This window comes from Aythya fuligula, chromosome 9, assembly GCF_009819795.1.
Source record: "Aythya fuligula isolate bAytFul2 chromosome 9, bAytFul2.pri, whole genome shotgun sequence".
In the NCBI taxonomy this organism is placed as follows: Eukaryota; Metazoa; Chordata; class Aves; order Anseriformes; family Anatidae; genus Aythya; species Aythya fuligula.
This window is the reverse complement of record NC_045567.1, coordinates 16,479,440-16,506,041: the sequence shown is the minus strand read 5'-3', so window position 1 is coordinate 16,506,041 and position 26,602 is coordinate 16,479,440. Positions and strand designations below refer to the sequence as shown.

General features: G+C 38.0%; 1 protein-coding gene across 2 annotated transcripts in view; it reads right to left on the bottom strand.

Annotated features, from left to right (window-relative positions):
* Positions 1-26,602, bottom strand: part of ARMC9 (armadillo repeat containing 9) — a 63,322-nt gene that overhangs the window by 31,260 nt on the left and 5,460 nt on the right. For both annotated transcript variants that reach the window (XR_004253595.1, XM_032193115.1), the window contains exons 5-13: positions 26,081-26,173; positions 24,858-24,882; positions 19,173-19,330; positions 17,253-17,351; positions 9,894-9,929; positions 3,763-3,797; positions 2,428-2,539; positions 1,357-1,449; positions 6-96 (exon numbers count right to left, since the gene is read on the bottom strand). Coding sequence is in view for 1 of the 2 variants with exons in the window: in XM_032193115.1 (XP_032049006.1) it covers positions 6-96; positions 1,357-1,449; positions 2,428-2,539; positions 3,763-3,797; positions 9,894-9,929; positions 17,253-17,351; positions 19,173-19,330; positions 24,858-24,882; positions 26,081-26,173 (742 nt within the window). In the remaining variant the exon portion in view is untranslated. The remainder of the gene's footprint in view (positions 1-5; positions 97-1,356; positions 1,450-2,427; positions 2,540-3,762; positions 3,798-9,893; positions 9,930-17,252; positions 17,352-19,172; positions 19,331-24,857; positions 24,883-26,080; positions 26,174-26,602) is intronic.

Here is a 26,602-nt window from a genome sequence, read left to right as displayed (position 1 = left end):
CTTACCTTCTGCCAATGAAGCAAAAGCATTGATGAGCCTTGCCATGTACTGTCTGACTACCTCGCTCTTAGACTGTAATAATTTAAGGACATTTCTCTGAAAAAGAAAACAAATGTTAGTAATAGCTCACCAAAGAGGGAAAAAAACAAACCTAGTCTTCTGTAACATTTTAAAAGCTTCAGTAAATTTTCAGAGCAAACAAGCATAAACCGCATACCGATATCTTAAAAATTGTCACTGTGATTTAGAATTTTCCACTTCCTTTTTTAAATTTTGGTGTGGGGGTGTGGCTAAGGGAGAGACAGAAAATAAGCAGATCACAGCCACTCAGCTCTGTCTGTTATAATGCTATTAAACTCCATGGTGTAGAATAAGAATTATAATTAACCAGCACTGGCAAAGAGGAAAACTAAAATTAGCGCATTTTGTTTGTGAACTTAAATTAACAGGTTTTCTTGGTCACTGGCTAAATATTAATGTCATCTGAATAGGAATGCTGTTGTTTGACAACTAGGAGTGTGGGAAAGCAGCTCAGTAACTTACAAAGAACAACACATTGCAAACTATTTTTAATCTGTTTTACTTTTGGCATTACCTTTGCATAACTTTCCTCTTACAGAAATTCTCAGGGAGAAAAAAAAGCGATCATTGATTTATTAATCCTTTAACTTTTCTAATAGCACAAGTTACTGTTGCAATGACAATGCAGCAGGCAGGTCCACAGCTTCTAACAACTGGGGAAATCAACCATGCATAAAATTAACCTTTATGAATGAAAAAAATATTTCCCTTTTGTTAGCAACAGTACTAGATCATCAGTGAATAAATCAACATGCCTGATAATCCCCCTTCTAAAGAAAGGTAACAATCCATTCTAAACTCACTAAAATACTGTTGAACATGTGCATAATCAGACATTCCATGCAGGTATTAAGACTGAAGTGCTAATTCTGCTCTTATCCTAGAGCAGTGAAAATGAGTGTATTATCTAACAACACATACTGACTCAAAAAGAGACAGAGCATCTCGTAAACAAGAGCTGACTGTTATGTGGGGGGCTCAGTAGGCTTCTGCTCAACTCAGACATCAAAAACCAGGAGAGGTGACAAACTTCCCCTTGGCTACAAGGACTGTATGCACTTGCTGAGATGATCTAAATCAAGAACTCCTGTAACGCCGAGCTTTGCCAACTACATCTAAAGACTGGGGCGAAGGAGTTAAACATATCACACAATTTTGGCAGTACTAGTGCTTCCCCCCCACGCTCAAGAGAGCAATAATATTTTCTGATCAGCACTTTATAGAAACAAATCAGCAATATCGCACACAAGCTGGAGAAAAGCCATTCCAGCTGACCTGACAGTTGCTGTGGCAATCTAGGAGGTCATTATTGATGTAGGCCTGCAGGACAGTATCTCTTTGTTCTCCAGGATATGATGTTGTCAAGCGCTAAAAAAAATCACAAAATAACACAACACAAAAACATAAATAAATAATCCAGTCAAATAAATGAATGGTAATGTGAATTGATGACCACTGAAGATTTAAAAGGTGTAGATACCCCATAGTTGAAAATTAATCCTCTTCTCACAGAGGAAAGGAATTCAACCTCAGTGATCTAAGGGAATGAGATGAAATGAACTGACCTGATGTCAGCTAAGCGATCCATCACAGAGCTGTTACTCATAAGCTATCATCACTGTCCATACAAGAGAGATACAGCATGACTTCCCATAAAGCTAAAAAGCCCCTCTAATAGCTACAGATGTGGTGCTTTTCTAAAAGATCTCAGAATACTGGGCTAGAGGAACCACCAGTCAGACCTAACAGTTTTTGTTTGCCTTTTTTTTTTTTTTTTTTTTAAAATGTGAAAAATGGATATTGAAGCTTGACCAGAATTTCACTATTATCACTTTTCACGTGTCACTTTGAAAGTGTCAGCTTCCTTTTCGGCAGGAAAATGAAACTTCCTGTTGTCACCTTTAATTTTTCACAAAATACCGTTACATGATCTGAGTTAACTAAAACTGCAGGCTCCTGTAGCATACGTTGACTATGAAGGAAAACTGGTGATTAGATTCAGGTATTTCTCTGATACAGTAGCATTTATATAAATCTGAAACAGAGCAAAACATGGAAAAAGGAGCTGCCAGGAGCAACAATTTTCTCAAAAACACATCAGAAATAACTTCCACTGGAGATTTCAGGAATTTCTATCTGGCTTTCCTCAGAAAGGGAGGACACTGCTACAAATACACACCTACTGCCTGGGCTTTCTTCATCATTTCAAGAGCATCAGCGAGCTTCACTGACAAAGACAGAAGGTGCCTATAATGCTGTTCTGTTGAAGAGTTCAATAAGCTTGCCCACAAGATTGGACCCCTCCAGAAGGGACCTATTGATTTGTACAGAGGCTATCCCACTTACCCAGCGCAGAGCTTGCAGTAGGAAGGCTTTGAGACGATCACTCCCTGTAATCAAATCTTTTTTCAGCTTCTCATAGTCCAAAGAGGGCAACAATGGCACATCCTGCATCTTTCTACAATGCAAAAGGGAAACTCACTGAATTTTGACATTCATCAAAACCTTCTCCTTATTCAGTGCAGCTGATGTTACTGAGGTGACAAGAGCCAAAACAGGAAGTTTGCTGCAGGAGAAGGGCTTCCACATTTTTACACCTTTGCTATTTTTATTACCATGTTAAAACAACAGGCTTGAAACAAGTTTTTAAAACCTGGACTTATTCTTTTTTAATATTCTATTATATTTTCAGCTCATTTGTCATCCCAATTTGGAGATGTTAAACTACGAAAATTTTATCTGAGTGTTTTAGCAGCATAGAAGAGCCATCAGTTCAATGATGTATTTGCCCTCTGTGGCCCACAAGGGCTGAAGGACAGCAGCTTGTGGCTCTCAGCACATGGTTATGAACAGACACAGTAACAAGCTGCAGCTCCAACTACACCTCTAAGCCCTCACAAACACAGCAAAGTCTTCTCCAAGGCAAAGCTGAATGGGTTTTTACAGGCTGCCGGCTGGACCATGCTGGTCCACATAAGACTTAATACAGGATCACATTCTATGTGCCAATACTATCCTGCTATTTTGAGTCTTAATACTGCAATAGAAATAAAATTAGTAAAAATAAAAATAGTAACGTTGCTTTCAATGCTTTAATTTTATTATTTAAATAAATTCCACTAAAACAATTTTTACTCCTCTGTTCCTATCCTGCTACTTTTCAAAACAATTTTTAATGCTATATATAGTTGACCCTTTAATTATCTCGTAAACAATGGAAGGATCAAAAGTGCTTCAAAACAACTAAAAACCTCCTCAGACACACCATATCTATTCTATTTATAAGCAAAAATTTATTAAATTAAGCACAAAAGAATTGATCTTGAAGCACACAAAAAAACATTTTACCCATTCCCCCTTTTCCTGGATTTGGGGGAAGCAAACCAACTACAACAATAGGACCGTACTGTGCGGAAACAGCAAAGAAAATAAAGCAGCCAACTCGCAGGTGTGGAGTGGCAGATTTATTGGATTAGCAACATCCTGCTGAAATTAGGATGTTATTGAACCTGCCCAGCAGAGGAATACTGATCAGAGGACATTTGCATGCAATGTTCGCTGAGATCAGAGGAAGCACACAGGCTGATTCTCATTTGCAGACCACAGGTAGCGCACTTCAATTTAATAACCCCTCCTCCTACTCTTTACAGATATAATTGTAGCTCCTCAATAAATACTTACACAGGTGCTATTGATGCTCTTAACATTGTGGAAGCCTGGATCAGGAAAAAAAAAAAGAAATCACAACAGTTGAGTCCAAATATTGTATCAGGAGTGCTATTAATGAGGTTCATAGTGAATTATCTCACTCAAGTTCTGCAGTTCTTTTCCCATAAAACCTACATTTCAGATCAGAAACGCAGATTAAAACAAAAGGAGAGGACTTTATTTTTCATTTATTTTCCCTCAGAGTAGTTCAAAAGTTAAAACATCTTGTGTTATGATCTAGTTATGTTATCTTTACTTTCATACTCCAAGTATTACCTACACTGAGAGCATTTAAAAATTAAGGGGGGGGGGGAGGTAGAAGAAAATACTATCTGAAGCCCGCTAAGAAAGATGAAGACCTTGTTAAAGACATTTATTGACTTTAAAAATGGTATTACCTTAAAGCTGTAATTCTTTTCCAGTGGAGATCTACCATGTAATTCAGCATCCAAGTTTGCTACAATTCACTCTTGTTAATACTAACATTATCAGACTGCCTGCTGATATTAATATACACCTAAATAAACAACTATAATTATGTAAAGAAAATACTATCCATTCTAGTACAGACAAAAGGGATGTGGAACAGCATGCCTTTTCTCAGGGATTCTGCCTAGGGTAAGTTCAATTTAAGCCTGGATATTTGCTCTCTGCTGCAGTGTGACACAGGGCATAGGAAGGCACCATTGTTGCACAAGTCAAAATGTCAACACGGTATAAAAGTTGTCTGGTTTAATAAGTATTTTTTAGCTAGAGCTAACTGTAGGTGAGCCAAGAAGCAGCAGTTCTGGCACGGAAGCGCTTCATATCATGCATTCTGATGTCAACCACATGCCACATTCACAGTATATTCTGTGTCTTCTTTTGTATTGACCTCACTACTTACTTTGTAAGAAATCTCTCATTACCACTTACGTCTTTAAAACCAGTCTCCTCTTCTAACCTGGCCTCTTTCAAGGGGAGCTATATAATCCACGTCTATTGTCAGGTTTAAAACTGAGGGATTTAGTAGACAAAAGGCATGCAATACCATAGAGAATATTAAATTAAACCAACTGACATATTCTTGAACGTGCTAGATTTCACAAACCTCATGGGTATCCTTTGTAATGCAAGGAACTGCTCTCTCAGATGTGAAATAAGCTTACATGTGCATCAGAAAGCATTTTATATTATGTTTAAGTCAATGAATGACCTGCACACAATAGCTGATTAACAGGTCATGCACTTCAAAATTAAGTTGTCTTGACAGCACTTCTCACATATTAGTTTATTTTACACAGTGGAGAAGTCTTTCAAAGTATCACATACACTTCAACTGTCTTCCCCTCACTTATTTGTATTATTATTATTATAAAATAAATACTAAAAATTTACTTTTGTTTAAACAAAATTGTTTTCCACTTCAAAAACTACAAGCTTGCACCTGAGTGTGCAATGAAGTCACAAATCACTTTCTTGCTCAGCACCCTTCTCCATTAAAGGAAACATGGAAGAAAGTGGCCATAGCACACTAAAGCAAAAGAAATGACCTTGAGTCCTTGAAGATGAAAACGTGACACAAAGAACAGCAATAAGAAACAGAGCAGGTTACTAAGAGGAAATAGATGAATATAAAAGCCCTCTGCTCCTCTGCAAAGTCTTTTACCCACTAGTTCTTTGCCACCATAAAAAGAAAAATGTGCTCCAACCAAAATCCAAATAAAGGATCCACAACTGGTAATGAAACACATATCCCTCATCTACACAAATAAACCTTTCTGGTAAGTGTAAGATTGTGAAAGCTTCTATAAATTTCAAACTAAAGACAATTCAATTGGAAAAACATTAGGGTTTTTACAATCAATCAGAACAAGCAGGACAACGTCCTATTAATTCTCAAATTAGTTCTAAGGTGGCAGCTAGAGAGCAGCACAGCCTTTATAAAGGTTTGGCTTTGCAGTTACCCCACACGAAAAGGCCCTGGATAAGGATGCTGACCCTATACTCAAGCTCTGAGGGCAGGAGCACCTCGATGGCCAGCCTTCTGGTCCAGCACTCGCTTTCCTGCTCAGACCCAGGTTCACCCCTCTAGAACCCATGCAGGATACAGGCAGCTTTCTTAGGCTTTCGGTGCTCCTGGGAAAGCAACTTGGATACGGTTTATATTACGTCAGGTTCAACGAGGCAAAGCAGAGGGATTCTCAGGGCTGGTTTGTCCTTCACTGCACCTGCCTTTTGGAGCCTGCCTGACCACGGGCAGCACCACTGATAAGAAAGAGTGCAACCACATCACAGGCAGAGATCTCCTTTCTTCCTCTGCATTTTCAATGTCTAGTTTTAAACAAGTCATCTAAATACAGTACCAACAAACACTGATCATTCTATTTAACATCCAGGCTGCCTGTAGCCACAGACTCTCATCTTTTCATCTTCTTATCCTGTTATTTTTTTAAGAGGAAAGTCATACCTACATTCATAACATAACATGCTACATACATGCTACTTTCTGCTCCTCCTCACTTTCTGCCCCTGAGAGTCCCAAGATCTTTTCTAATTAACAGGAAGAAATGCAGAACCATTCTAACATTTCATTTTAACTTGCTTCAATGCTCCTATTCCGTAAGCAGAGTGCTCTTCTGCCCCTCACAAAGTGCCTTTACCCTTCCAATTCCCCGTGTGGGGCAATGTGTACTACACAGCTCCTTCCAGGCAGCCCACCAAAGCAAACAACTCTTCAGCCTCAGTACCTCCTTGCACAGTTCACAAGATAACATTTGTTTGCTTGTTCACTTCTGTTTCTCCTCTTTGGTGCTATCTGACATTTCCCAGTCTCAGGATATTTACCCAGTTAAACATCTTTACATAACCTAACCCCAAAAAGCTCTGCTAAGCTCTAGTTCTTGACTTGGGCATTAGCTTTAATAAAAGGAAAAACCTCAAACACAGCTGGGTTCTACAAAGCAGCTCTAGGGCTTCATTAAATCAGGAGCACCGTTAGTGCAATTAAGCCATATATTCTGGTCAGTGGAAAAAAAGACATTTTCTTCACCGTTATCTCCGTACACAGTAGCTTCAAGGCCAAGCTTTCACACATTTTACTTCTGGCAGGAGTTCCAGCTTAACCAGCCTTCCTTCCTCAACATATTCCTGCTATGGAAAGCAAAACCAAGTGATGCTAAGGAACAAAATCCTACCCTGTTACAAAACTTAAATCAATTTTTTTTTGTTTAAGTTATTTGTAAACTTTAGCCACATGCTTTTACAAGCAAAATTGCTTGTTGCAGGTACATATAGAAACATGTAGTCTTCTAAAACTATTTTTAGGGACAACAGAATACATTTAAATGAGGAAAAGTTTAATTTTCAAGTCTTAACTGACAGTTTGGACTAGTTTTTATAATGAAAGTGGGCAGAATGGGGTCCATTTTGGCCTTTTTTGGCAATGATGAATCCAGAGCCACAGAGTGAGACTCAGTCAGCAGCACTGCCAAAGGTATCTTTCTCACTCTGCACCCGACATTATTCTCCAGACAATGCCCTTCCTAGGCAACTCCTCTTTACCATCAATTTCTCAGATGAAAAAGATTTGCTTTCGGGAGGTATTTTAACCTTAACATTTTCTCCCATGTCCTTTCCTTGGTCTTACCTTTCCTGGAATAGGTTAAACACTAATTCAAGCTTCTGCATAAGTATTTTGTACAGTACCAGTCAATGAATGATTATGAAGAACACACAGTATACATGACTTATCTGCAATACCTGACTCCCAACATTAACAGACTTAATCTCAAACAAAATGTTTTTCATGCAGAACCGCAGGACAGAACCATTTTTCAATAATTAAAGCACATGCAGAAACCAGGTGTCTTAAGGAAAGAAGAGAAACAAACACAAGAAAACAGCCCAAGCACAGCTCATTCTGGTAGGATCATGGGGTATGACTTATGTTTGTATTGTTTCTTACCAAAGCCAAACCAGGTGCCATATTAAGTAATTTTGTCACAGTGCAGATTAGCCACAGATGGTAGCCCTTCATTTTTGAAAGAAGAAAGGCTTGAATATGAACAGCATGGAATAAAATAAAGAAGTTCAAAGAGAAAAAAATATCAATATTTATAAAAGAAAACAGATGCATTTCATCTGGAAGCCAAAAACACAACTGATTTTATCAAATCCTGTAGTCCTGTATTCAAATCATCTCCACTTTACAATTTGATGTATATATTCATAATATGCTGAAGGATGAAGCTGAAAGCCAGATTCTGACCTCTGTTACCATTATGAAAATGAGCTATAAAATTCAGTGTAAATGCAATGCAAATTCAGAATTAATACTCCAAGATATGTGATGAATACATGAGGAGTAAAGCCAAAGTTTTAGCTAATTTGTGCGTGTGATTAGAAATCATAAATGTGTATGTTCAGCTCATCCGTTACACACTAGTGACAAGAAGACTGCTACATGCAGCTTGTTGCATTTTAGGTTTTGAGCTTGTGTAACCTGGCAAGTCTCTACTGGGACCATGCAAATTTATTTCATAAGAAGATCTGCAAATGCTTTTAATTATTATTATTTTTTTAATCTTACTTATACTAGACATATGCTGTTATGAAAACTTCCTAGTTGGCATATAAAACAGTTTCTGTAACAGACCTGAAGTGTATTTAAAAAAAAAAGTCACCCTGTGATACTACGTGATAGCGTAATAACAATAGATGACAGATAAAAGAAAATCCTATATATAAACAATGTAGATATGCTAGAGGAAACCAATCTATGTATTGGAGAAATATCCCAGAATTAGCCAGATAGCTTTAAAAATTATAAATAATTCTGCGTTGTAAGATAGTTGCATATAATTTATACAATGCAGAATGTACTAAGACTCCCTGCATATGGGCAAAACTTTTCTTTAGCAAAGATAATTACAGATGTGAAATTGTGAAATGAAAACAGCTTTTCTCAATCTCAAAAGACACCATTATGAAGAGTAACAGAATGCTAAACACCAAGCAAAAGCTGGCCAGTATGACCATTCACATCATCAGCAGGAACATGTTGCTCGATAGAGGTAGTCTTCTGGTACCTGTGATCACACAGGTGAACATGAGTAACATTCTCTATGTCAAGACAAAAAGAAGCACATAAGGAATAATCCATTGCATTCAGTGATTATTTCTTAAAATAAAATGTTGTTTTAAGTAGGAAGTTGGTTGTCCACCCAGGCTACTATAGTTCCAGGTGAGGAATATATTTGAGGAAAAAGTACAATTTTCCTTGAAAAGTGAAATCTTGTTCTACCCTAACAAGGCAGAAAAAAATACAAATATGGATGATTTTCAAGTAGAATATTGACTGACATTTTTCAGAATTGGTGTCAATCACTTTTATGATTTGATTACAAACTGAGTTACTCAGAAGTAGACTCATTTCCTCTCTTTACAAAGAATGCACTGACTACAGGCAAAATGAGATACTTATGGTGTACTTGTGATATTGCCAGAATACAGACTTCCATCTGGTTACAGAAGTCACAGGCAGTACACAAAATATTGTTTTGCTTTTTCAGTTTTCAATGGAAGAGGGCCATTTTAATTGCATGAAACAATTTGATAATATCTCCTACAAAGTTTCACTTTACAAATTCATAATACAAACACAAAAAATAAGACGCACCTCTAACAAGCACAGTTCAATTTACTGCATTGTCTTAAGCACTGATATCTATCTGCTTACTCAAAGGTGCTGTGGGATCAGATGGTGTTGGCACACTGAAGACTTCAGGTTATATTCACTGACTTTCACATGGAAGAAACAATAGTTTTCCACATATTATAAAGAAGCTGTGTTTCATGTGAGAAGTTGTAGACAAAGCTGCGCTTTTGTTGACATGCTGTGTTACGTGTATTAAAAGCCATAAGGTTACTTAGAACTTCTAGTCTGTTCTCCATGCATAAATTCCAAGCCTTGCACATGTTTTTGGCTCTGTATGAACCATACGGTTAATGTAATGACAAGTTAAAATGCATAGAAAATTGTTATACATTGTGAAATGAAGAGAGACAAACTGTGACAGACTGCAGCAGGCAACGTGAAAGGATATAAAGATATAGACACTTACATATCCGTCATCACAAGGGCTCATAGAGTAATATCCCTTTATGGGCAAACAGGCACACATTAAAATAAAGAAGATTAAAAAAAAAAAACAAAACACAAGTTAACAGAAATAAATCACAGAGAAATGCACAGTTCTAAGAAAACAACAAATTAAAATTAGCTAAGTATTAACAGACCATTAGCTTTGAAAAGAAAAGTATAATCATCTTCTCCCATTCCACATACTTTACGTTTTAGTACTGAAAGTGTGTTTCTCTTATAACATACCTAGTTTGCACATTATTCCATTGCAACTGTCTGTTAGAATAGCTGTGTACCAAGCACTGACACATTTATGTGGATCCATGAATTGTTGTTCTCTGCATTGAAGCAGCCAAAGAGACAGGTACCAATGAACATGGTATCAATCAGAAGACCTCAGCTTCCGAGAAAGCAGCTGTGGATTTTTTCCATACTTGGCTCAAATTTCTCACCAGCATATAATGAAAGCTGACACAACCTGAGGTGTTTCAGCAACATTACCTATTCCTCATCACAAAAGGTTCCAAGGCTATATTAAGGAAAAGTCTCTAGAAGGAAACATATGATTTAACTACTGAAGTAAAAAATCAAAGACCATTCATGGTTTGAGTAGTTTAGTAATATGTCCATATTCTCTTTACTTAGACTATTATATTTAACTGATTTAACCTAGAACAACTAGAAAGAACAGTTGAATTCCCTGAAGTGAATGAGTATTTTAACTCTACCAGCACTATACACGTGTAAACACACACACACGCAGTTCCTGGCTGAGGCAAATTAACACAATAGGCAACACTGAGAGAAACAACAAAGGAGCAAAAAGAAACCAGGAGATAACCTCTGGCATGGTGAGATGGAATTTCAACACAGTCGTGACCTAAGCCAATGAAAAAGTCCACGAGCATCAAGACAAAGATGATGTTAAAGGATTTGAGGACAGTAACAGGAAAAGTTTGTGGAAGCCCCTACTGATGTCAATGCCTTACCTTTAGAGATGAGGAATGTAACAGTTCATACAAAGAAGATGCCCAAATTGCGGCAGGTAGCAGATATATGTAAAAAAGGCATCACATACTGTGACAGCAGAAAAAAGGGACTTATCCTTGTTTACACAAGAAGGTAAGATTGTTTCTTCTTTATCATATAACATACAAGAAGCATCCCATGGACAAGGATGGAGAAGAAATATATACTTCATCCTAAGAAAAGCTTAGTTACATTCACAGCAAACAGCATGTAGTATTTTGAAATGAAAGAGTGTACATCCACTTAACGTTTGGTGAATCCACTCTGAATAGCTCAGAATAATAAAAAGTGACTTCTGTTTTCCATGTCTCCTAGGTTTCGTGTGGACTGCTGATGCTGAAACCATTATCACAAATAAGAAACAGAATGGCTGCCATTAACTATTACAACTTGGTGGCATGTTCACGTTTGCAGTATAAAGTTTTTGAGGAAAAAAGTGCATACTATGGGGAAACAAAACAAAAAACATGCTAGTCCTCATGGCTTTTCCAACAAATTAAAAAAAAATAAATTCTACCCTGTTTACAGTTTGTGAGTCACAGGCTAACTTCAAAGAACTGGTGCTTTTGTCCAATGTGTGACAGAACAAACTTCCCAGCCCAGCTTCAAAAGAGCTGTGCCAAAAGACATCTAAATCTTGCAAGGGAGATTAATTCAACTAATTGGAGTGACAGGTAAATATAATCAGACTGAATAGCAGCAAAAACGTAATGGGTATTTATTCTATTCCATGACAGAGGAACAATATATGCAATCAACTATACAGCCTTCTAGTCACAGAACCATTTTCCAGTGGTTAAGACGCATCTTGGCTATTGATGAAGACTGCACATGTGAAGAAGAGCTTCCTGTTTTTCCTTTAATCCAAAATTTAGAGAATCTTATTATTATCCAAGAAATTCCAGAAAGGTGTGCATCGTATATGAATCAGAAATTTCCGGATTTAAGACTGAGCCCATGCTTAAGAGCTACATTGGATGGGGACTGAAGGTACAAGACTTCAGAGGATCAAATCCAAGCCAGTAAAGAGCCAGAATCCTTTAGGCATCATGATGAGTATTAAACAGACGCAGCTGCATGCAACAAAAGACTACAACCCATGTTTCTCATCCATTGGACAAATCAGTTTTAGAAGAATGAAAAAAAAAAAAGTAAAACAATTTATTAAGTGTTTTACAAATATAAGGGACTATATTAAGTAACTGTATTTAAAACTATTCATTTCAAATTTACCCACCATTACCCGCATCAATTTCCTGCCCAAACAAACATTAGGAAGTCAGGAATCTGATTAAATCTTCAGCTGAATGCTTCCTCAACTTGTCAGGACTGGTGCTCTGACCTCCTGTTCTTAGAGGCAGACCTTTTGCTCCGACAATTTTCTCAGATTCCTTATCTCCCAAACGTCAAATGACACAATCAAAGATGGGGATTACATTGAATTGCAGCTAGGAAAAAAAAAAGCCTTATGATACAATAGGGCCTTACAGAAGCGTTAGAAACATCTCCCATCTGCAACGCCGTGCTGCTGCCTCTATTCCCCCCCTACGTGCACCAGATGCATCCTGTTAATGGACAGCAGATCAGGCTCACAGGCTGACCCACGAGGTCTCAGAGCTGGCAAGAGGCATAAAGCTGCTCTGCAGAAGAACGAGATCCAAGCCAGCTTGCAGGAGAGCACAGGGCAACAGCCAACACCAGACACCCTCACTGAGTAAGATTTCACAGGGGTGATTACACTGGGAAAGTCTTTTGGTCTTGCCTCAAGTCTCACAGCCAGTTCTGGAAGAAAGACTAGTTTGGGGATTTGTCCTTCTGATATGGATTTCTTTCAGTATGAAAGGACGGGCCTCTAACCACAGGAGACAAAGCAGGAAGCTGATGTTTGTACAGTAACAGCACACATTAGTAAGTGATACACACTGCTTTTGCTCTAAGCTCAAAGCCTGAGACCTCAAGCCTTTATATTATACAACACTGCTTTTCAGGCAATAAAAGCTGTGCACCAAGTACAATGCACTGGGAACAAAATGAAGTTTACAGCCAAGTAATGCCACCAAGGATATAACCCAAGGCATACTCTTTAACTTCCTTGGGCAATACATCATTTTGGGTACAGCACTGGTACAGGCCTCCTTCTAAGCCTATCCTAAAACTACCACTGTGCTGTAGCAGAAACTACAAAATCCACCATAAATCCCAGGTGCACATCTCAGAGCATGATGCTACAATCTTAGACCATGTCAACTGTGCACTGGGTGGCAGGTCTTTAATGTCAACGGGACTACAGAATGCCTGTTTGCAGCCAGAAAGCAAAAATGGTTTCTTACCTTCCTAAAAAGGAGTTCTTAAGTTTATCTGTGCATGATTTACTTCAAGGACAGAAATTATCAGTAAATAAAAAATTGAAGCATCACCTCCTAATTGCCTTTAAAATCTTCATTACACAGCTAAGGGATGACTAAAAACTCACTCCTCCTAGAAGCACTTATGGCTTTAACATCTTCTGCTCTCAGAACCTGCTCCCAAATTTGGCTCGTCCTGAGTTGTGCCAGCACAGCTGACTGAACTCAAGCATCCAGTCTTCCCAAACAACATAACAAACATCTAAACATCCCCTAAGCGGTAGAAATTTAAGGCTGCGTATCAGTTCAACAAAAAAGGAGCTTTCTACCTAATGATTTCCTTAGCTGCTAACCTATATAGAGATACTAATCCACCAAAATTAATTTATTTAGGGATTTATGGGCCTGACATCAATGGTGTCACTGGGACAAGGCCAAATCCAGAATATTGAAAACCCAGGTAAACTATAAAGGCCTAATCAATTTTATTGGCAAAGATGAAAAAAAAAGAAAAAAAAAAGAAAAAAAAAAAGGAAAAAAAAAAGACTTTTAATGGCTGAAAACAATCTTTAGAAATAGACAAAAAAAACCAAAAACACATCTCGCTTATCTTGCCTACACAGTGAACTTAATGGTGAGGATGAGCAAAGGAGTGCTAGTCTCTTCCCTCCTCAATTCTGTAGGTGATAGCTCCTTACAGTGGAAGGAGTTTTGTGAGACAGATTAGCTGGCAAGACCACACTCTAGTGACTCTAATCAATTATAAGCAAGAAGTGATGGGACCTTCCAACACAAATCCAGCACAGATGCTGCAAACGCATTCTGCTATGTTGTCTAGGTCATGATGCCTCCAGCTTTATTCCAAAACTTATCTGAAAACCTGAAACCACTTAAGGATAGAACAATAACAGCTAAGTGTATAACAATGAGGAATTTGGAACTCCTAAAGAAAAAGTAATGTGATGCCTTAATGACCAACAGTCTGAATTTGGTTTTTAGTCAGTCTCATCTGGCTTCACGGATCAACAGGGGCAGGGAGTGGTTAGAAATATTTTGAGGCTATATACATACCATATATATTTGTTCTTCTTACTTATTTGTGTTTCTGCATGTTTGCTGTTCACATATGAAAACAGAACTCTTTACATGGGAAATAAACAAGAAAATATTATTAATCAAGGAGGATACAAGGATAAGATTGGGAAACCTGGTTATGTTTTAGTCAAAGTCTACAGCAAGGACTGTGATTAGCCTTGTCTCCGTAACTCGGCTAATGCCTCGGACTGCCTGAGTACATGAGCCTGCTTATAGAAACGGCGTTAGATTTCAACCACAGCAGCTACTATAACCTCACTGTCAAGGAGTGACCTGAACCAGCTGAGAAACCCTTAATCTAAATAGACTCAGTGCTATAGTTGTCCCGGCCCTTCCCTAGAGAACTTTGATGGCACAACAACTGCCTCAAGTACTGCGGGTAGGGGAGCCATAAAGTCACACTGAAACAGTTATGTGAGTAAAACCTCATATAAAAACAGATTCAACTGTGCCAAAAGAACACAGTTATACTCAGCTTAACCTAGTAAATTTGGGACAGAAAGGAGGCAAAAATTTACTTCCAGGAGAGCAGAAAAACCACCACCATCAAAACCTCTTTCTCTGACCTACCTACATAGCTGGAGATTACGTTAAAGTGGGCACATTGGCACAAGTACAGCGGCAAATGCATTTCCAGAGCAAATAAGCTTTTAGAGATGCTTTTAGAGAAGCAGCAGTAAGCAAACATGATACAGAAGGTCGATAGTTATTTGAGCATCATTTTCTAGAAGAAAAAGGAAGAGATTTTGAACTGTCACCTAATCTGTCCTGGAGGAGCAACCAAGCATCAACCATTCCTGGTAAATAGTAACTATTGGTCTATTTGGTTCTTAAAAAGTGTGACAGAGATCCTGGCTGATACACTGTGTTTATACACTGCTGCTTACCCACTTCTTCCATGATCACTTATTGATCTGAAAAGTCTTATAAAGTCTTCTTTCACAGAGAATGAAACAGATGTTTATAGCTAAAAGCTACATGTCTAGCAATAATCCACCCAGTGTTTATCAGTGAAGATGCAGCTTCAATCACTTCTATACACTCTGCAGTGGATAAAGACAAAAATCAGCAACTTCCACAGGGATGACACTTTTCCCTCTGCTCCCTTCCCAAAAGGGTTCAAGAGATCAGAGGGTCAACTTATGACACAAAGAACAGAAATAATAAGGCAGCACTACACAAATGGAGCAACTTGAAAGTGTAGAAGAAGGGAAGCCTTGGTGCAACTAAAGTACAGGAACAGACAGCAGAGTGCATCTGGCTGCACCAGATGGCAAAATGCAGATGATTGGGGTACACCAAACATTACCTTGGAAAGCTGTCGATAAGGAATGATGGAAGATCCCAGAAAATTGTTGGTTAGAAGGCTGGCAGGAGGAGGGGGCTATGATAAGGGGTGGGACATGGCATAACCATGCACCACAGACATGGTGGGCATCAGAGAGTAATTATAGACTATCCCTGACATTGAGGTAGCTGACAGAGATCCTGGTTCCTTCCTGAACCCCTGGAAACACAGCCTGCAAAAGAGTGCACCTCTTAAATGAGACAGGAGTTCTGACCATCAACAATGAAGCAAGGGTGTTTAATTCAGCTTGAAGAACAATGAAGAATAATATCTACCTCTGAAAATAATAACATAGAAAAAAAGAAAAAGGAATATTCTTATCTCCTCATCTTTCTGTAACAGATCTTCAAGAGGAACAAAATGTACCCGTAATGGTTTTGTTATTAAAAATTTTGGCTAGAACAAGGAACAAGAATCTTATTTTCTTCTGCTTTTCCTTTGACACTTCACAGAGCTCTCTTACAGCAAAGTTAAGTACACGTGAATGTCTGCCATGGCCAAGATAATAAGCTTAAGTCATGTATTTGGCATGTCATTCTAAAGCAGTGGCACAGTATTTTATTCAAATGTTTGAGGAGTTCTAATATTAACACTTATTTGAAAAACATGAAGCAAGAAAAGATTTGAACAAGCTAGGTATTAAAACAGGTTGTGCCACTGAACAGCTCTTACACTATCATTAAGTCATGTAATATTTCACACCTGCAGGCACAGTTTCATGGATACTAGAAACTACCCTAAGATGGTTCTGCTGCTGAAAAAAAAAAAAAGCTCCCTCTCCACAATGGTATAAAAGACTGAGTGGAGCAGAAATGAGCACAAGCTGCCAGGTAAACTGTAGCCATCTGACAATAACAAGAGACTGATGGAAAGGGAATCAAAAAACCAAACAGGCATCCTGAGATGCTTGTTGGTAAGAATGAACAACTTTAGATACAAAGCTAAGCCCATCATCTAAATCAACAAGGTAGCTTAGATGTATGATTCTAACAACAGCTCTTAGAAAAAAAGGGAAGTCCTCCCTTCCTCCTCTTTTCCCCACGTGTTCTCATTATCCTGTCTGATGCTCCTTCTTTCGCTGGTTAAACCAACTCACTCTGGGATTATAGGAGCATCACTGACAGCAGAAAGGAACAGAGCACGTGTCCAGAGCGGAGCAATGCAACCACCTCCTCTTAGCTACATTAAAATTGATTAAGACATGCCACCAAACCACACTCAGGACATTAGCTTTTTTTTTCCCCCCCAAAAAAACACACATCGTTAGCAGTTTTAACAAACGCACAGCTCACTGTGTTATCATAACAAGAGAATTAATCATATTTATGCAGCTATAACTACGTAACTGTCATTCACCAGCACATGAGATCAACAAAACTTTACGCCACGTTCTCATGCAAACATGAACACTATCTTTCATCTTTTACTATTTCAAATCCCTTGTTTAATACACAGCTCAAGTGGTATTGTACAAAACAAAACAAGAAGAAAAAAGAAACAAAACGCAAACATTAATACTTACTGTTCCAGGCCTTGTGAAGTCAATACTTTGTGCTACACTTTGTCTCATCTGATTGCTAAACAAGCGAACACAAACACTTTGAAGATATTCTGGTGTGATCTAAAAATTAGGAAATAAAACAACAGAAACAGATTATATAAAACTGACATTTTCTACCAGACAAGCGTTTGTATACTTGAGGGTTTCTGAGGGCTAGAAACCACACACTTGATGCAAGCGCAAGGTATGTACTCAAACTATAGTTTTGTTTAGAAATTAAGAAAATTGTAAACTTTCTTCATCAGGGAATAGCTATGCTTTTCAGAACTTGCATTAGAAATTTCAGAATCTGGAAGAAAAAGTGAATTGTCACACCAGTGTTTGCATATAGATTTTCCTCAGTCAGGAAGTAAGTTCTCCAACAATAAGTATGAAGCAGTTTTAAGCTTTAGACATAAACAATGATACACTGAAGTGTTACCTATCTGAAGAGTAGAATTTAAATCACAGTTGTACAGAAGAGAGAATAAAAATAAGTTATGCAGTACAGGACTTTACTTTCCAAGGCAAAACATCTCAGCGGGTTTAGAGTTTTTGTTCTGAGAAATCTACACCACAGCAGAACTGCCTAACTGCAGAATAGTTATTTGTTACCCCAAAACAGAGGAGAGAGATTACAGAAAGGGGAACAGGGACACTTATAGCAAGAAAACAAGACCCTTCAAATTCAGAATGCTGTAATTTCAACATTATTTTATTCAGTGTCCAGCTCCGCTTTGGAGTGACAGAAACCAAGAATCCTAACGAAAGAGCACCATCAACTGGACACATTTGGGAAGGATCAAATGACTGCCTGGCACAAGGCTTACAAAAAAAAATTTAACAAGCATCTATCCTCCACCACAGAACGTAAGGGAATATCACCTCAGAGAACAATGAAGCCTGAAACAGTAGGCAGGAAATGACTGCTATGTTTCTTATTGCTTTTGACACTCATGAAATGTATCAGCAGATACGTTTCCTAATCTGCTGTAAAACAAAATCCACACATGTAGGCAAATTCTTCCCTGCAGTAGTGATATAAGCAGACAGTAATCCCAGCTGTAGAGTGGCAAGCCACAAGATCTTCATGCTGATGAGAGGAGGAAGGTACATACTGATATTTCAGCAAGCAGCACGGGAACTCCAAGGTCATTCTCCCTGCTAACAATTCACAGATCCCTTAAAATCACCTAGAGGCCACTAACACCTGCTGTAAGAATCATCTTCAGGTTATACTGAAGTTATAGAACAGAGGCCTGCTTGCACAAAAGATGAAGTGTAAAACATCGTTGGATAAGAAATGCCCATAAGAAAGCTGTTCTTTCTCCAGTCAAATAAATACATGTGTGGCCCATTTGATACAGTAAATGACTCGCTCATCTCCCCAACCAGTTCCCTTTACCAACTAAATTAACAAGTTCAGCTTCACAGAACAGAGAGTAAAGCTTTTCCTCACTGAAATTTTGAATAAATAGAGAAGATTGTTTCCACCACTGTGCAACTTAAAGCAGACCTGGCAGCTGTTTTAAAACACACAAGGATTTCTGATGGGCTGAACTGCAGTCAGTGATCACAGTAACGCCCTCTAATCACTACTTATGCCAAAGCTCAAAAGGAGACTCCCACGAGAGACCTGGGAGGTCTTGTGAGACGATGCTACTTTCTACAAGATTTCTGAGCTGACACAACTCAACACATGGTCTGCACCACCTTTATCCTAGTACACAGGGGCAATGGAAGAAACTCAACCCAAGCACTGTTTCATCAGTAAAGAGACACAATACTTACAGAAATGCTTCTAACTACGAAGTTTAATTCACTTTTTAGTGGCATTCTCTCTTCCATTTTTGGGGGGGGGTGGAAGGAGTGAAGTAGGTACACATCCAAGTCACCTCTTACCATCTTGCCATTGACTGTTGCCTCCAAGGAATCCACAAGCTCTGCAGTGACTCCAATGAGATTATGGTAGTCTGCTTGCATTTTGTTAAATCGCTTCAGGTAGGTCATGGTCCTGTGCTCAGACTCCACTAGCTGTTGATGAAGATGTTGCAACATTTCTGTCAAGATAATAATAAAAAGGAAACAAATTCACTTTTTCAACTGAAAGGGCAGAGAACCCAGGAGCATTTTTACTGCTCTGAAGGGACAACTTTGGCTGCTGATGTGGAATTCTACCCAAAGGGTGGAACTTCACTGCAAGGATAATTCCACACTAGCAGTGTGATTTTATTTCATCATTACAAGTACTTATCTTAATTGCACAATCAATTGCTTCACAGTTATATATTGCAGCAATATAACTACAAGACAATAAAAGTCTTGTGAAAAGGATACTGTTTTAAAACAAGTCCTAAAACAAGAAGTTCTATGCTGTTAGAGACAAAACGAGTGCGATCATCTAATCAGAAGAATTTGTGACAAAATGCAGCCCAGATGTGGTTAAGTGATCTTGTTACCTACACACCATCTTATACATTCACTAAAGTAACAGCAGGTAAAAACATTACAGAGTAATTGCAAAGCTCTAGCTGCTACTTCAAAAACAAAACAGAAAAGGAGAAAGAAAGTGACAAAGATTAATGCAAGTGCTTGGAAGGTTACATTGTAAAGCTGGGAGTTTTTTCCTGGTGATTTATAGACATAGTCCATTGACAATTAAATTATGTAGGTCTCTACATATTCTACAATACATACTAAGTCTTGCATCTTTTAAAGAAAATGGAACAGCTCAGAAAAAAAAAAAATCACCTACAAGTTAACCAGCTCTCCACGCATTCTTAAAATAGTGGATTCTTAGAAGTTGCAGGTAAGTCCCTACTTCATTTGATCATAGATGCCTTCAATTTTCCAACATTTTTTTTCAGGTGATTCCATTATTTTCTTGTTTATGGTGACCTATATTAGTTGCTTTTAATACCCCCTTCAGTTTCTGGAAATAACACCAATTTTTCTTTTTTATTTCTATTTATTTTGTCTAAATTAAAGAAAAGTAAAATTCCTAATACATTTTGCTTCTTCAGATTACGTTAATTTAGAAATGAAAGAAGCAAACTGAATGCCAAAATCTGTGTCCTTCATTCCTGTTTTCAGACCTATCAAAATTAACATTATACATGGAAGTCAGGAACACAATCTAGAGCTGGAACCAGAGCAGGCATCCCTACAACCAGACAAAACTATAAAAAGATGCACAATAACGCTATTTTTACTCCTGATGCTTATGTATTTTGCTAAAACATTACATTTTAAAATAGTTTGATGAGAAGCCAGCTTTGCTCCTGTGTTGTGAAAAAGAGCTAGCACCCATCTGCAAACAGGCTGAATATTTACCATAAAACTTGCTGTTAAAACAAGGTGCAGGAATTAGCTTGACTACGGAATTCCAAACAGAGGTAGGATTCTTTTTCACAGATTTCAAAACTTCTTGGATTCGAATACAGCATTCCAAACAGCCTCATATAACACAGTTCAGGTCCACACAGACCCAGGAGGCAGAAAAGGAAAGTAAATAGCTCAAGATGCAAAACTGGAAATTAGAAAAACAAATTCCTTTTCCTGGCTTTGAACAAACTTTGTCCATGACCTTTAAGGAAACCATCATGCGCTTTCATGATTCACCATCTCTTTCCGTAACAATATAAATCATACCTTCCCGTATCACAGAAGTGCTGGGAAACATAACTGATAAGTGGAAAACCTTGGGATGGTTATCTGGAGAATCCTACAGCAATATAAACTTTTACTGCACAGTTACGCTCTCTTTGAAAAAAAACTCAGCATGCACAACTGCTGTGTATACTGTGGACAATTTATGTACAGTTATTTAAAAATACAACTGTCCCTCATCGTTTACTCCCCTGCTCTCTGAAGTCAGGTACAAACCTCTGCTCTGTTCCATGGTGGCTTGCACACAAGGTAATAATCAGCAGAGTGAAGAACGGTGAGTGAAAGTGGTATCTAAATACCATGGCTTATCTCGCAGAACCTTCACAAGTTGTCTTCTACTGTCAAGCTATAATTAGTATATTGCTATCTGCAATATGTGTAAATATCGCCCAAGTAACTGTACAGGAAGTTACTTGCTGACAAATTGCTTCTTAAAGCAATAAACACGTGGACTTCAGAGACAAGGCTGTCAAACAATACTGTTCAAGTAGAACTGCCCATAAGTCCATCATTATAAATGAAAAAGGTAATGAAAAAGGTAAGCCATCATGTAGCTTTTTGAATTCTGATCTTAGATCTTGTGGATTTACAGGGTTTCTGAAATAGGCTGGTTTTATCCCATTTATACGAAAAGCAATAGATGGCACAACAGCTTGTTTCTACTTTCAGAAAATTTAGCAAAATGAACTTTTTATGGGACCTTTTAGAGAAAAAAGTGTATTAATAAACCAGCTATAAACCTTAGCTATAAATTTACAGTCTTAAAATAAAGCACAGAATGCAGAGAAGGTACATTTTCTTACTTCTGATCTATATGTTTTAATTTATGATTCTTTAAAAGACTTTATTTTATTCTGACAGCCTCCTCCCCTCTTAGAGTGGCTCCTTTCTGAGAATCATTCAAGAATCGGCACTCTGCACCTGATTTGTGACTGATGCTTTTTATCCACCTGCAAATCTAGCAATCCTAATGGTATTTTTTTTTATATACTTCCTTGGAGGGACAAAAACCCGTGTGAAATAACAGAGGCTGGGACAAGCCACAGGTTGTGTTCAAATACAGCAAAATGCACTTACAAATAAGAGCTAAGATAGATTCCAAAGACAACCCAAATTATTCTTCCTTGATAATAATCATTCAACTTTGAGTTAATTTTTATTTTATAGCCGCCACTGCGTAACAACTACCACAGCCTTAGTATCGTATAGCTCCAAAACAAGAACACTAAATGCATTAAGACCCTGAGAACATCCGTTATACAAAGCAAACTGCTCTTCAGCACATTCTTCTTTTGCTTGGATGACCAAATTGGAATATATTTTTATTCAACTTCAGCTCAGAAGTTTCCAGGGGATATATCCAGAGCGTGACTTTCACTCAGAGGAAAGTCTGAAGCATCAAGTCATGAAACATAAATCTTCTCATCATTTGCTTGCTTTACATAGACTACTACAGAAAATTTCCAGTGATGAAAATACATCTTCCAACTACAGCCAGCAGGAAGAACTACAAAACCAATTCTCAACACAGCTCATGAGTGCTAGTCTTAGCAATTGAGAAACCGGCCAACTTACCCTTTTTCTGTTAAATCAAGGGATTAGCAGTTATAAACACTGGTCTTTACCGAGGAGTCAAAGAGAAGAATCATGAAACCGTGACATAGTTTGCATTTTTTACAGCACTATCTTCTCAAACAGTAATTTTACTAAAAAAGGCAAAATATTTCATGAAAGTTTCTCTTACTAGCAAGGCAGGAAGCTTTCACTGTTGGCACGTAACTGACCTGTGTGCAGATGGCTGCTGTAAGAGCTGGTCCTACGCTGCTCCATTTTCCCCCCTTGCATTCCTGCCACATCCCCATAATCAATACCAGCATTTATGCAGACTGATCAGGGAGCCACCAGCCCAGTTAAAAATTACTATTTAGCTGCTTGCTTGAAAGATTAAATCATTGCAATCTGAGTCAGAATGGGAAGAAGTGAGCTGCCACTAAAAGACACTTTTTCCATCTAAGTGACATTGCAGCAGCAATCAAACTGCCCCTGTAACGGGAAGCACAGAGTAACACAATGCTTGGTTTCTTTTTTTCCCCTCTCTCTCCCAACAGATAAATGCTTTCTACAGCCAACTTGTAATAAACTAGGGTTACAGAGGATTGAAAACAAGCTCCAGACCTAACACCTACCACAATCATTACTTTTATGTGGAGGGAAAGATGGGACAATAAAGAGCAGAGGACTAACCTGGTTTAGGAAGATAGAGTGTACAGTAAAGCCAGTGGCTCTGCAAAGCGAAGGTGCTGGCTTCAGGCATCTCCTGATACCCATTTTCTTGGCTTGCTCTCTCATCTATGTAATTATCTCTGCTCATTTGTCACGTCTTCTTAAGAAGCACATTTGGCAAATGGGTGAAGAGCCAGAGACTGTAGCAGGTTAATCAGGAAAAGCACACCCACTAAACTCTCCAGGACATCTTCGAAAGCACCATCCCACCCAAACTTGAAGTGCTTCAGTATGTGAGACTAATGATTGGCAACTGTTTACAAAAGGCTCCTTAAGAGGACTCTCTGCCACATCACTCTTGACTCATATGTTACCGATGAATTTTCTTTACATTTCTCCTTCACTGATAATGTAAACATTCTCCAGCAGCGAGTACATACTGCAGATCCCACGTGATCCAAGAAACATACTGCAGAACTAATGTCTCAGACCCGGTACCTTCAAATGAGACAGACCTCAAATAGCCTTTACGAAAAATCCACCCTGACTCAAACTCTAAGGCATGTAACAGATCTACAAATTAAGGCTGTGTGGTCAATACTATGGCCATCTCTGTACTCATACAGAGCACAGAACTTACCGAAATAAAAGAATACTTAGGCCCTAAATAACTGAGGCCCAATCAAGTAGTTATGTCTTTCAAATCAGAGTATGGAATTACCGCCTTCAGGAATCTCCATGACAAGGAAAAAAAGTGACTTTTAGCAAATAAAGATCTATTACTCAATGAAATTCTAACAACGTAAAGCACAAACTTACAAAAAAAAAATACCCAAACCTCACAATGAGAGATGACCTTCATTTTCTTTCTAATTCAATACACAACTAAAAAATTCTCAAGGTAAAACTACGATTAAAGCAACTCAGCAGGAAAAATTTTAGGAACCCAAGGTGAGCTCATACAAATTCCCATCAAAACAGTGAACACAAAAAGTCAATTGAAAAAATGAACGCAATGGACTTAGGACCTTCAATTCTATTTATTGAACTGATTTTTAAAAGGCGTATACTTCAAGGGCTGTCTGCATCTAATGGGATTTAGCGCTAAAATTACCATTTTATAGGACCCCAGGTTACTTAGATAAGTGTTTATGAACAGCCTACTTGAAATATTTAAGACATTCTTATTCAGAGATTCTTAGGAGATACCAATTTGTACTATGTTAAGAGTTTAAACAGGGTAAGTGAATAGGAACACAAATCTACTTTCTCTAAGAAGGTCTGACAGCCTTCAGAGTAAAGGACTGAGATGTGAAGCCTGGAAGATGCAGATAGGCCTAGGTGGGTACTGGAAACAAATCTGAGGAAACATGTTTTAATCATAACTAAAAACAGAGAGATGGCATGCATTTTGTACAGAGTTATCCACTTGTTTTTACCATAATTTTATTTCAGGACAGAACAGAGATAAAATGCAAATCCCACTAACAGGCCCCTTCCATTCCCAGCACATCTCTGTGCTCAAGCCCATGGGCTTCAAGCAGCCTGGCAATAGCTACCAGCAAAACAGGGGTATGGATTTCAAAGGACTTTGACATGCATCAAAATATTTCCCTGTCATTTAGGCCTAATTTCCGCTACTTTTATAGCCCCTAATAATCTTACAGAATATCCTTACCGCATCTCCACATTTACCTTTGTTGCACTGTCCATTCTCCTTCTGTTGTATGAGTGGGAGCTGTTCAGGAAAATGTATTTCTTTTCAAGTATGCATTTAGTTCCAGAGACAGAACGAGAAATTCAACCAACTAGCACACCCAACCAAGCCAAATATTCCTGCAGCCCCAGGCAACAGCCCATGCCTGATGCTTCATGGAAAATCAGTAATAAATGAATCAAAATAAACACATAAAAATCTTTCAAGTGCACAATGTTATATAGAAACATGAGACTTTTTGCTGACCTTTGCACATACAAGATCCAAATCTGAAAATACGGTAAATCCAGACTAAATATATTAACAACAACAACAAAGTCAAACTGCTCATAAAATCAATATACAAATATGCAAACAATATATTCTAACAAATATTTAGGGTTCAGTCAGGATCCAGTACGTTACTACATAAAGACGAATAAACAGAAAGAAATATAACTGTTCCATGTCACGCACACACACACACAAACTGCTCTAACATGGAAGTGAAAGCAGACTCTTGATCATTGCTCCTTATCCTGGCAAATAGAATGGCGCAGGAAAAATATCATTTCCAGCTCTCATTCAATTCCACAGTGGCATGATGTTTTAGGATGCAGTAAGATGTAGGAGGAAAAGGATTTTAAACCTGTCCTGTCAAAACAGGAGGCAGGCAGAAACAAAGACTGCAGTTTAGTTCTCTCTGCCTTGCCTTTAACTATACTGACCAAAAATGGAGAACATTACCTTGTCATACAGCTAGTTAGCCTGCAAATAAGGCCTGACAACACAGCTTAAACAATATTAGAAGAAAAATTAGTCTGAAAGACAACTCATTTAATAAAACAGTGATTTCTGGAACCCTTAAAGGCCCTGGAAAACTTTCAGCTAGTCCCTGAAATGGCTAATTGAAAAGATTAAGAGCTTTCCAAACACAGAGAGAGGGGTCGGGCTTTGGGGTATCCTGTACATCACACACAGAAGCAGAGAAGGGTCATATAATAAATACACAGTTTCATATGCATCCATACATTGTCTTTGCATTACTTTTTCAAAAGTTTGGTTTTGAACATAGAGTTTTGAATGTTTCCTACCAAAACACATTAAACTGCAATGTTACTGCAGTTGTACAATAGATCTTACCAGCATACTCTTCTGATAAATTATACTGTCTCTTTACAGTAATTCTAATGATCTTCAAAGTATTTTCTCAAAAGGATACAAATAAAGTGAGAAGCCTGGGAGTCTGGCTGGCTTTGAGAGTCAGAGACAGGAACTTTTCCAATCTTGTCCTTAAATCCAATGTCCAAGAATCCTTCAAAAGAAAAACAAATGATGACAGCTGTTGGCCAAATATGTACGCTTTGCTGGAAGTACTGTTTGGATCACAGCAACCTTCTACTAGTAAACAAAGCAGCCAACATTATAGTGAAAAGCTTTTCTTTCACTGTTACTGCAGTGAATGTGGTTGCTAACTACTCATAAAAGTACACCAAGAGTAAATTCAGTATTATTTCTATACAAGACTTATACTTGAACTAAAGCCACATCATGTTTTTAGAAAGCTGTCACACAGTATTGGTGCCTTGTATGATTATGCAACAACTGCTTTTCAATTACAAGTACCTTTAAAATACAAGCAACTTGATAAAAAGATAATATGAATTTAACATTTTTAAAATAAAGCACAAAATGAGCTATTTTCCATTCTTCAAAAGGAAATCCCTGAAGTCATCTTTCATTC